We start from the raw sequence: 12,784 nt of genomic DNA, 5'->3' as shown, positions 1-12,784 counted from the left end.
GTAGTGTGCACCTCCTAGATGGTGGGGGCAGACTGATGTGCAAGATGGAAGGGTAGGTCTTCTTGCCCAGTTGCCTCCAGCTCACCAAATCCGTGCCACTCCTTCTTTCCTGCAAAAGAGTACAGGAAAGTACAGAGAGAAGGGCTAAAGTGTAACTTATCAATACTTCCAGAAGATCAGATGTTTCCATTTGGGTCAAAATGGACTACAAAGTGAAGAGAGAGATGTCTTACTTAATCATTAGCATGCATTCTTTAAATAATTTGTTCTTACTGCAAATTCTGTTACAGTTGTTCTTACAACACACACAATGTTGCAATCTGGCCCCATGACTTTTCTGATCAGGGCTTTGCCAATTCCCAGTGAACCCCGCCTCCTGGTACTCCCCCCAAGGTCAGTTTCCCCATACACAGAGAATGTGATGATGCCCCGCTCATCACTTCCTGATAATATGAAAACACAGCTTAAAGCTATTATATAAACTTGGTTACTATTATCCCCAGGATACATTTGGCTCTGCCAGGCCAAAATATCAGTACTCTCAAGATTGTGAGATGCATTCCTGGGATGTGGGTATGGAAAATTTCCTCCTCTATTGCAGCAGTCCCCAACTTTTTTGGTATCAGGGAACTGTTTTGTGGAAGACAATTTTTCCACATGAGTGGGGGGGGGTGGGGGATTATCAGGCACTAGATTCCCACAAGGAGCATGCATTCTAGATTCCTTGCACGCTCAGTTCACAATAGGGCTCGCATTCCTACGAGATCTGACAGAAAGTGAAATTCCACCCACCTGCTATTCACTTCCTGCTGTGTGGCCTAGTTCCTTACAGTTCACCATCTGGTCCTGGTCCACAGCCTAGGGGTTGGAGATCCCTGCTCTAGAGAACATACAAGTCATTGTTGTAAAGGAAAATGGTGTTTTCTTCAGAAGTGAGCGTAAAGATGGGATGGTAGAGGGTAGAGGGAGGAGCAGGGTGGATGGGGAGCATCTACCCATGTTTTCTATAAAATGTTATAAGGGTGACGGTTGGAGATATGCACCCAGACCCTAGTCCATCCGAGCGCAGATGGCCCTTTTTTTTTTTTTTTGAGTTGGCGTCTCACTTTGTTACCCAGGCTGGAATGCAGTAGCATGCTCAGGGCCACCGCAGCCTCCACCTGCTGGGCTCAGGTGATCCTTCCACCTCAGCCTTCCAAGCAGCTGTAACTACATGCTCTTGCCACCATGCCCAGTTATTTATTTATTTTTTTTACTTATTGTCGAGATGAGGTCTGGCCAAGTTGCCCAGACTGGTCTCGAACCCCTGCACTCAGGCAGTTGTCTCGCCTCAGCCTTCCAAAGTGCTGGGATTACAGGTTTGAGCCACCACACCCAGCTGAGATGGGCCATTTCTGTAATGGCTACACAAGGCTGGTTTAGATGAGGTAGAGTAAGAAGCAGATGGAAGGAACGGATGGAAAATGGAATAGGAAGGACTGAGACAGAACAGTAGACTGGTAGGTCCTAGATGTATCAGAGCATATTTACAGCACCTGCCCCCCATTTTATTTTTGAGACAGCATCTTACTCTGTCACCTAGCTTGGAGTGCAGTGGTATGATCACAGCTTTTTGCAGCCTTGACCTCCTGGGCTCAGGTGATCCTCCTGCATCATCCTCCGCAGTAGCTGGAGCTACAGGTATGTGCCACCACTCTGTCTCATTTTAAAAATTATTTCTTGTTATGTTCTCCAGGCTGTCTCAAACTCCTAACCTCAAGTAATCCTCTCACCTTAGCCTCCCAAGGTGCTAGACTACAGGTGTGAGCCATCGCACCCAGTTGCAAGCCTCTTTAAATTTTATTTGGAATAAGATGACATATGAATACATAGCTGGGTGTGGTGGCTCAAGCCTGTAATCCCAGCACTTTGGGAGATCAAGGTGAGAGGACTGCTTGAGTCCAGGGGTTCAAGACCAGCCTGGGCAACTTGGCGAGACCTCGTCTCTACAATAAATAAAAAAATTAGCTGGGCATGGTGGCATGTGCCTGTAGTTCCAGCTACTTGGAAGGCTGAAGTGGGAGGATCACCTGAACCTAGCAGGTTGAGGCTGCTGTGGCCGTGAGCGTGCCACCGTACTCCAGCCTGGGTGACAGAGTAAGACTCCAACTCAAAAAAAAAAAAATCATAGCTAAAGTTAATATATAGTACTCATCAGGAGATGTGGTACATTATCAGAGCACTTCTTCCAAATCAAATCTAACAAAACAAAAACAAAATAAGGAGAAAGAGAGAGAGAATGAATTTGAAATAGACCCAACAACAATACTAGAACGATAAGCTTCAAAAATGATTAGTAGATCCAATAAAAGCAACTCCATCCCCAACAAACACATGCTATGCCACTGCATGAAGAGAGATGTGCATCAGATGTTAACCCTTAAACGTTAACACTGGCCCTTCAAGCAAATCAATACCATCTACATTAAGATCTTGGACAGAGCCGGGCTCGGTGGCTCGGCCTGTAATCCCGCGCTTTGGGAGGCTGAGGTGAGTGGATTGCCTGAACCCGTGGGTTCGAGACCGGCCTGGGCAACTTTGCGAGACCTCATCTCTACAATAAGTAAAAAAATCAGCCGGGCGTGGTAGTGCATGCCTGTAGTTCCAGCTACTCGGAAGGCTGAGGTGGAAGGATCGCCGGAGCCCAGCAGGTCGAGGCTGCAGTGGCCGGGAGTGGCCACTTAACTCCAGTCTGGGCGACAGAGTGAGACTCCAACTGAAAAAAAAAAAAAAAAAAAAAATCTTGGACAGGAGGAACCATGATGGCAAAAGAGGAGAAAAGCTATAGTGGTGACATGCTGAGTGACTGAGTGGATACCACAGACCTGGGGATGCTGATGCCAGGACCTAGTCTCAGACCAGCCTGAGCACGTGGGCTCCAACAAAAGAAAACCAGAGACATAGAAAAAAGAGGCCTGCAGGAGGTGGGAAATCCAAACACCAGTCAAAAACGGTTCATTTGTAATTTTAGTTATTTAGTGGGACCATTGAAGAAAATGTCCTGGTGTGAACTACCTTCCCAGGGAATAATAAAATAATAAAAGCACTGCTTTGGAGGCTGCTGGCGTGGGAGGCTGTGAGGGGGTGGTGGGTGCGGCACTCAGGAGACCATGTCCGGGGGCAGCAGCTGCAACCAGACTCCAAGCTGGGCCATCCCCCACACCTGCTGAGTGGTGCTTGGTGTCAGCGTACAGCTGCCACCTGGGGACTACAGCACGACCTCCCCACCTCGCGGCACACTCTCCAGGAGGTACTAGGATCATCTACAACCAGAAATTCCTGATGGAGTGTCAGAACTCACTTGTGACCAAACCCCACAAGAGATCTATCCACCATTCCTGGAGTCACCAAGCCTGCTGGTGATGAGCCCCCCATGGAAGCCAACCAGAACCACCTGCTCAATAGCCCAGAAGACAAGCAGGCGGACAGTGAAGAGTCACAGTTTGAGATGGACATTTAAAGGACCAGCGGTTGGATCAAGTGTTGCCTGTGAGCCCTTCAGGCCCTTCTAGGGGGAAGAGTCACACCAGACAAGCCTTATGAAAGCTGTCATACTGGGCAGGCGTCAGGTGTGGAGTTGGCCAGCCCAGCCCCCTGCTCCCTCATTCAGGGCACCTGCCCTCCCTTCCTCTTTGTGAACTCCAGCAGAGTGGACACAGGGGCTACTGCCCCAAAGAGAGTGACTCCCGCAAGCACACCCTGCAGCTGAGGGCCCAGAAGTGGATAAGGATGAGCCCTTCTGAATGATGATCTGCTTTTCTAGCCTCTTCCCCTGGGGGCGCAGTCACCCTTCCTTAGGTTTATGTGCCTAGGTAAGCTCCCCTCCCCTTCCTTCCCCAAGAGGAAATGAAAGCCACCTTTGCCCCAGGGCCAAGAAAAAAAAATTACTGCTTTATATGCCCTAGACATTGGGCCAAGCATTTATATACGTTTAATCTTCACAGTGACTTTTTGGAGGTAGCACTATTGTCTTTATTTTACTGAAGAGGACATAAAGACTTGCAGAAGCTGGGCAACATAGCCTAGTCACACAGTGATCAGAGGCAGAGGCAGGTTTAAACTTGCCTTTGGTCTACATCACGCTCCATGTCAGTGTCACGGGACTGTGGGAAACGAAGATGCTGGGCCTGCATCCCTACCTATAGAATGACAAGGCCAGGCTAGAGGAGGCCTCATAGGGCTCTTCTGGGCCCCCAGGACTGTTGAGTTTCTCTAATCAACAGCCTGCGGGTTTCAAGAGACATTTTAGTGAGAAGACAGAATAATAGTGAATCACATTTATGGGCACTTTTTAAAAACATGGTTGCCATTGTGGTAGCAGTGAATTAATTATGAGATAAAAAAAGAGCTCTGAGATGATTAAGGTTACCACAGAAGGTAAGTGGTACGTAGTAGTAAGAAAGCCTAGTAATGAAACTGAGGGCATATATCCCAGACATGGAACAGAACAGTGCATAGAAGAGAAACACAGAATGTGAGAAATACGATCTAGCTATATATCTATGCATATCTCAAGAATTTTAGTTAAAGACCTTGAAAATATAACTAGTCAGGAAGCAAAAGAGTGCAGATAAATTATGGGAAAGAAGTAGTCGGGGTGAAGAGGGAGGAATGAACAGTCCATGGAATTGGAGAGTCTGAGTATAGAATAAGGAAGGGAGAATTTATTGATATATATGTGAACCTAAGGATAGGACGTTGAAGCAAATAAATGGAAAGAAACCTGTTTTACTCTTGAAGATAAATGAAATTTAACAATTACAAAAAAGGCAGAAAGTCTATTTGTCACTTATCCCAACTGCATATAATAGTCTTGAAAGAAAATAGCATTAAAGTCAGAAATTTGATCAGTTACTTGAAAAGTTTAAAATATTTCCTTAAATAATTTTTGGGTTGTAGATAAATTGCTGCAAACAATACCAGAAAACATTTTCAAAAAATGAAAATAAACTGGGCATGGTGGCTCATGCATATAATCTCAGCACTTTGGGAGGCTGAGGTGAGAGGATTGCCTGAGGTCACAGGTTTGAGACCATCCTGGGCAACTTGGTAAGACCTCATCTCTACAGGAAATAAAAAATTAGCCGGGCATGGCGGTGCGTGCTTGTAGTTCTAGCTACTTGGAAGGCTGAGGCGGAAGGATCTCCTGAGCCCAGCGGGTTGAGCTGTGGTGGCCGTGAGCGTGCCACTGCACTCCAGCCTGGGCAACATATTCAACTCAACAAAACCCCAAAAAACAAAAAACTCACTATTCTAAGTAAAAAGTTGTTATGTGTGTATTTTGGCAGTATCCAAATTCTGTATAATGAATGATAGTTTATAGAAAAGGAAAAACAGACATAAAAATCACACGAATGAATGCACATTTTTCATGACTTAATAAAGTGCAAATCAACATTTGTTAAGGTTTCATTACATTCCCATAAAGCTAGAAATAAACCAAAATCATACAACCCAACATTGGCAGCTTTTAGTGGCACGAGGTTTGGTGTTGGAGGGCTGGACATGAAAAATAATGCATTCTTACCCTCAAGAAGCCCAGTGATAATGACGTGGCTGAGACAGTGGGGCCACAGAGCATGGTGGATTGTTTGCGAGCGCAGTTATAAAGCATCTAAAGAACCATGAGGACAGATGGTTGGAGCTGGCTGGCTTGTGGGTGCAAGGGTTAAGTGGGAGCTGGAATACGAGCAGGGCTGTGTCTCATTCACCTTGCATGACTCCTGGTACAGCCTAGCAGCTCCTTATGAGCATTTGTTGAATGAATGAGACGTGTACATGGGATCACAGCAGAGAAGAAAAACACAAGTCCTGCATCATGTACTTGCTTATTATACTCTATAGAGGTGTATATGTTCACTTCAGAAGCTCAAAAGGAGTTTTGCAATGATGTAAGGAGAGCATGTTTCCTTTTTCTTTCAAAATGCTTAGTTGTTTTTGTTTTTGAGTCAGAGTCTCACCCTGTTGCCCAGGCTGGAGTGCAGTGGCACACTCATGGCCACCGCAGCCTCAACCTGCTGGGCTCAGGTGATCCTTCTGTCTCAGCCTTCCAAGTAGTTGGAACTACAGGCATGTGCCATCATGCCCTGCTAGTTTTTTGATTTATTGTAGAGACAAGGTCTTGCCAAGTTGCCCAGGCTGGTCTCGAACCCCTGGACTCAGGTAATCTTCTTGCCTCAGCCTCCCACAATGCTGGGATTACAGGCATGAGCCACTGCACTGGGCTGATTCACTATTTTAAAAATTAGAAAAAACTGCACACATACACTACACATTTGTATACACGCACATGGCGCCACCATCATGCATCAACCCTGTGTGTGCAATGTACTTTATTCCTTTCTATCTTGGAGCCCAATGGGGTTAGATTTAGGAGTTGAGGCCAGCTGTTCTCACACATGGCTACACAGTGGACTCATTCCAGGAGCAGTGTCCTTGCCTGGGCCCACTCCCAGGCAAGTCCACCTGGACATTGTTCATTCTAACGCCCAGACAGGACACAGAGGCCATTCAATCAGCAAAACTCTCATCATTTTTCATTACAGATTTCCTACATAAAACATGTTTCTTTCTTTCTTTCTTTCTTTTTTTTTTTTTTAAGTCAGAGTCTCATTCTGTTGCCCATACTGGAGTGCAGTGGCATGCTTACGGCCACTGCACCCGGGACCTGCTGGACTTCAGCTTTCCAAGTAGCTGGAACTATAGGCGTTCTCCACCACGTCTGGCTAAATTTTCTTGATTTATTGTAGAGATGAGGTCTCATCAGGTTGCCCAGGCTGGTCTCAAACCCCTGGGCTCAGGCAGTCCTCTCACCTTGGCCTCCGAAAGTGCTGGGATTATAGGTGTGAGCCACTGGGCCCGGCCAAAGCTTATTAATTCATTCTCATGAATGATCCTTTATCCTTTCTTTATGAAGTATAGATTCAAAAATGCCCTTCTAGTATTAAGAAAAGGAACCTGAACGAAGTGGGTCACAGAGATGCAGTCAAGAGGCTGAGGTCCCTCTGTCTCATCCTCCCAAATTCCAGTGTTCAAAGCAGGCAGACTAGGCAAGCCTTGATAGCCTCAGACCTGACCTCTAGTGAGAGAATGCTGGAGCTGATTTACTATGTTGTGTTTACCCTGACAGGAAGGTGGGGTGGGTAGGTACTGTGAGAAGTTCTCACGGATGCCAGAGTAAGAAGCTCACCAGGAGAGAGAAGGGTGGACTGGGGAACACACTCTGACAATGAACATCAAACCTGCTCCCTTCGTGTGATAAGGAGCTCGACGGTCTGGGGTTGCTGTTTACCTCTAAAGACACAAAGGAATGTGGCAAGCCAGATTTTAGGCTCTTGACGGTGGGAGAATTAGTTGTTGGAGAACATGAGATGGGGAACTGCGATTGTGAGCTGAGTTGTGGATCTGGGGTCTGGGTAGGGGTCTCTGGCGCTGAGGTAGGAAAATGACACCTACTGGACATTTTCACTGAGCTCCATGCATCTCCAAGTCATTTCCCAGCCTGACTCCCTCCTCCTGGATTTGCATCTCTAGGATTGGGCTGGCTATGGTTGTCTTCTCCTCTCTCTCTGGACTGTCCAAAGTATAAGAGGATTCATAGGTCTTACTTGAAGCTTGACAGGATTAGTCTGCAACCGAGAACAGAAGGAGTCAGGTGTTGCTTCTAAACCAGGCTAGGACTTGGGATTGAAGGCCACTTTTTGGGTCAGTGACAGCCTGTTCTAGAGGATCTCTTGGATAACTTATCCCTTTCCCCTTTTCAGGCTGCCCATTCTCCAGGGAGGGTCATTTGCTTTTGTGACACCCTCTCTGGCCATGCTCTCCCTTCCTGCCTGGAAATGCCCCACGTGGACACACAACGCAAGTCAAGTGAATATCAGCTCTCCCCTGTTCACCGAGGAATGGCAGAAGAGAATCCGAGAGGTAATGGGAGTAGGGAGGGTGGGTGGGAGGAGGAGAGAGGTGCACTATGGGAACTCCTGAGTGAATTCATTTGCTCAACATTCATCATCCAACTCCCTGCTGGGCCAGATCCTGGGCTTTAAGATACTGCTGTAAACGAGACAGACAAGGATCCTAGCTACCCTCACAAATCTAATATTCTGGTGTATATGTGGTGGGTAGGGTGGGAGGAGAGAGAGAAATACCTCAATGAGTAAATGGGAAATGCAGATTTCAGAGAGTTATAAGTGCAATGAAGAAAATAAAACTGGGTGATGAGCCAGAGGGGTACTCAGCTGCTAGAGTGGAAGGATGGAGAATGAGAACAGGTGTTCGTGAAAGCACTCTCATATTTCAAAGAGAAAGAGCTCACACCTTTTCCAGTCAGTCCCATTTCTGTTTTACATTAGTTTATCATACATCATTACTGGAACACTTGCCAGGTGCAAGCATCATGCTAAATTCTGGAGCTACAAAGAGGAGAGAGACACACTGCTGTGATGATGAGATAGTGGGGCTCCCTAAAGATCTCGAGATGATGCTTGGGCTCCCTAAAGATGACGATGATGTGATAGCGATGGTGGTAGCAACATATCATGGTTACTGAGCAGAGTTTTCTGTCACTCTACTATGAGCTTGTCATAGACACAGCCCGGTTGACTAATGTCCACAGTAGGGTCAGATTAATGGGAAAACCGACACACAGCACCAGACCTCAAAACCATTCTGTTAGTGAGTGTTGCCTGCCCAGCCTGCCTATTTGCCCCTGTGCTTATCCACCGTGAAGCCTGACCCCGGCTGAATTCAACTGTTTCACCAGGGACAAGGAACTGGTGGTCTGAAGCAGGCTCTGAAATTTGTAAGTGTTCTGAGTTGGCAGGTAGGACACTCAGGATTTTTGGCAGAGAGACCTGCCACACCCTCAGGGACAATAGATTCCATGGCTTCCAGACCCAGCATCCTCACCCGAAGGGAGTGAGTGGAGAGGCAGCTTATGGGTGGGATGCGGTTGCAGATGGAATTATATTAGTGAAGATCTCTTGAGACCTTTAGGGAGCCCAACTATCTCCTTCCTAACTCAACCTGAAACACCTAAGCCTGTAGCACCTGTCAGGGGCTGGCTGGAGCCACACCAGGGACCATACTGTGCTTCAGGGTAGCACCGCACAGCACAACTTGATGATGGGACTCCATGACAATGTAGTTTTCTCAGGCATGAATGGCACCCTCATCTATCACCTTCAGCACCAGCTCTGCCAAGGTCACTGGAGCTGGACCAAGGACGTTCTGAACTCAGGGTTATGAACCAAGGGCGGGATTGGGTTCCTTCAATTTCACTGGGGGCCAAGCTGACAAGCCATAGATCAGCCAGGACCCACCCTACAACTCAACCTGATTCACGTCCAGCATCCTTATAGCCACATTGCTGCACAGTTGTCTCTCCTTGGATACAAAGGAGGGAGATGGAAGACAGAGGGAAGAGTAGCAAATTCCTTTTCTTACCCATCTGTGAAAAGGAACAGAATTGACAGAACATCTTAATGTACAGCCACACTGCTATGCGTATGATGATATGGCTCTAGTTTTATTTCCCCTCTTGCTTCCAAAGTGTGAATTGGTACCTTTTGAAGTAAATTTTTAATTTAAGTCTAACAAAAACACAGAAAAGAACACAGTACATTTCCATAAGCTGAACTGACCCACGTTACCTGGCACAAGAAACAGGACATGACCAATCCCAGAAGTCCATGTGCCTCCTTCCTGTCAGCCCTCCCACAAGGGCAGCTATCATTTCCACTTCTGGCACCACAGATTCGTTTTGCCTGCTCGTGAACTTTGTTTAGGAAACCACACAGGACACACTTAATTGTGCCTGACTTTTTTTTGTTCAACACTACGTTTGCAAGATTCTTCCATGTTGTTATGAGTAGTGGCAGATTTTTCATTCTCTTTGCTGAGTAATGCTCCATTATATAAACATACAACAATTTATTCACCTGTTCTGAGTTACCCAAACTTGTGTTTAAAGGTTGTTTCCAGTTATTTGCTGTTGTAAACAGTGCTGTTACAAATATTTGGGTACTTATCTTTGGGTGAACATGTATACATACTTCCATTGAATATATGTGGAATCATTGGTCATGGGTATGCATGTGGCCATCTTTAGTAAACACTAACTACCAAATACTTTTCATAAGTGGATCTTCCAGTGTGTACTCACACCAGCAATGTACGTTATTTTACATTCTCACCAACATTTTCTATCTTTTTCATTTTAGTCATCCTTGTGGCTAAACTTATATCATGATTCTGATGCTACTGAGTGACTTAGAGTTAACTATAATGCCCCGCCTCAACTTGTAGTTCTGCTTGGCCTCCTTGGGTCAATTTTCCCCCATGCTTACCACATTAGCTGGTGACTGCAGTTCAATATCCTGCTGTAGATGGTCAGATAGCATCATTTTCATTTCTTTAAGTATCACATAAATGATCTGTGAACTCATAATTGGACTATGACTCATCTTAATCCAACATAAAAAGTTCAAGCAACACCTTATATCCTAATGTTCCAGTGCCATGTTAGGAGTTGGCTACTTTCTTTCTTTGTTTTTTTGGAGTTGGAGTCACACTTTGTCCTCTAGGCTGGAGTGCACACGGCCGCCTCATCCTCAGTCTGCTGGGTTCAGGTGATCCTTCTGCCTTAGACTTCCAGGTAGCTGGAACCACAGGTGTGTGCCACCATGCCCGGCTAATTTTTTTATTTAATTGTAGAGACGAGGTCTCGCCAAGTTGGCCAGGCTGGTCTTGAACCCCTAGGCTCAGGCAGTCCTCTCTCCTCCACCTCCCAAAGTGCTAGGATTACAGGTGTGAGACACCGTGCCCAGCTAGGAGTTGGCTACTTTCACAGTGCTTACTCTGCATTGCCCATCCAGAGCAGCCATCCAGACAAGTATACTCTGGGCCCAGTTTTACTAACACAACAACATAAGATGTGAAGTTCCAATTTGGCAGAATCAATGCTGGTGCCAGCATCCCTGATCCCAGACTGCAGATGAGTCTAGAAATATTACTAAGAAATAATTTTATTACAAACTCATTTTAAATGTAAAGGGCACAAGTAGCATCATTTGGTTGTAATATGTCTGGATGATCCAGTTCTTTCTGCTGCCGTCTTTCTTTTTCCCTACTGGGTTCCCTTAGCTCCTTCCCTTGTTCCTATCAGAGGAGTTTTTTCTCGACTAGCCTTCAAATTGTGGGTAGCACAGGTAAAGCTGCTAAACACTTGTGTGTCCTTCCCTGGGGTACTGTTAAATTATTTAATAAGTATATTGTAATTGGGTCCTTTCCACTGGGTTGGATGCATCTTGAAAATACCAAAATTTCCAATTAGCCCATAAATACCTTCAGAGTTCCAACAAGTGAAATTAAGTTGATTTGTATTATTCCTGCCTTGGAGAGCACAATCAACTCCCTAGTTCTGGAAAAAATAGCATGTCCTACTTTCTCATTTCTCAGCCTCTCCCTTAGATAATGCTCCTGTGCCCCTCTTGCCCGAAAAAGCCAACCCTTTGTGCCTTTGTCCTTAACATTTTGTTGCTTCAAGCACATGTTCCAATTTTCAAAAGTTTTACTGCTTTTGGGAAGTGATATGAAATATGAAAAGACCACCTTTTATTGTATTTCTTGGTCCACATCTACTCTTGCCCTGTTCGTGCTGTGACAAATGATCCTTGAGCTATTGACATGTAAGTCATGTTGGTGGCAATCTGGATTGCCAGTCTACTTATGCTGGTCCGGGCCAGATATTTAGTTGCAGAAAAGGCAAAGCTCAAATTTGAAACATCGGCAACACAAGTTTTTAAAAATCTTTCAATGTCCCACCCGTTCACTGTGAAATGACCAGAAAAGGCAACTTTCCAGCTCTGTGATGGGCTGTGTATCCTGAGTGTGTTCTCCCCGCAAAGGCACGTGAACCCGTTCCTGAAAAGACCATCCTAGGCAACACAAGTGGCTTCGATGGAGATGGAGATTATGTTGCTTGTGAGCCCATGTGTGCTGGCTTGTCGCCCAAGGTCTCATCTCGTGGACTCTAGTGACTACATCTAGAGTGAAACTTCCCTTCTCTTTTTAAGACCAAGAGGCATCAGCATGAGCAACCGATATCTGAGATTTGACTATAAAGTCCTGTCCCATGAGGGGGGAATTTAAACAGAGCCTCCTTTGATTTACTTATCAGATCAGGCAGTTAGTTCATCGGCTACTGCCCAAGAACCTATATAATTGTATAGGGAATAAATAAGCACCTGGTATTTCCATGTGCACAGTTGCTGCATCACATGACTCAGTCCTTCGGCCTGACATGGACTTGCCATCCTTCTTCCATCAAGGCCTTCTGTCAGCTGGACAGAATGTGACACTCTTGCAGTCCAGCCATTCTCAGTTAATTGAGTAACACCTTCAGTGAGATGCCAGCTAGTGCTTTTGAATTCAGAGATTCTGACAACGGGGCCCAAGTCTCTGTTGCTGGAGTTAGGTTATCCTGTGAGGTTGTGTCTGCCCCAGGGAATGGGAGTTATCACTTGCTTGTGTATCCTACGAACCTCTCCTGGGTAGTAGTTGTCTCTTCTTTTCCTGTATATAACTATTTCCCTGTAATCAGTAAATTGCATTGATCAGGCCATGCCTCATTTGACTGTCTTTCAAAATCAGGACACAATAAGGATGGCTGAACTTAGAGTTATTTGGTGCCAGTCAGGGATGGTCTAATCCCAAACAATGCCCAGTGATGGCCTACCTAGTCATG

At 45.8% G+C, this 12,784-nt stretch overlaps 1 protein-coding gene and 1 pseudogene across 1 annotated transcript in view; both read left to right on the top strand.

The window, feature by feature from the left end:
• The window catches only part of LOC103256970 (solute carrier family 23 member 1-like), a 58,870-nt gene that overhangs the window by 27,950 nt on the left and 18,136 nt on the right, over positions 1-12,784 (top strand). The window contains exon 6 of the mRNA XM_021710734.1: positions 7,803-7,962. Within this exon, the coding sequence (XP_021566409.1) occupies positions 7,803-7,962 (160 nt within the window). The remainder of the gene's footprint in view (positions 1-7,802; positions 7,963-12,784) is intronic.
• LOC103256969 lies at positions 3,150-3,499 on the top strand (annotated as a pseudogene).

Source organism: Carlito syrichta, unplaced genomic scaffold, assembly GCF_000164805.1.
Source record: "Carlito syrichta isolate Samal-C Ts95f unplaced genomic scaffold, Tarsius_syrichta-2.0.1 Scaffold299303, whole genome shotgun sequence".
In the NCBI taxonomy this organism is placed as follows: domain Eukaryota; kingdom Metazoa; phylum Chordata; class Mammalia; order Primates; family Tarsiidae; genus Carlito; species Carlito syrichta.
Note: the sequence above shows the minus strand (reverse complement) of the source record. Positions and strands in the feature narration are given on the sequence as shown.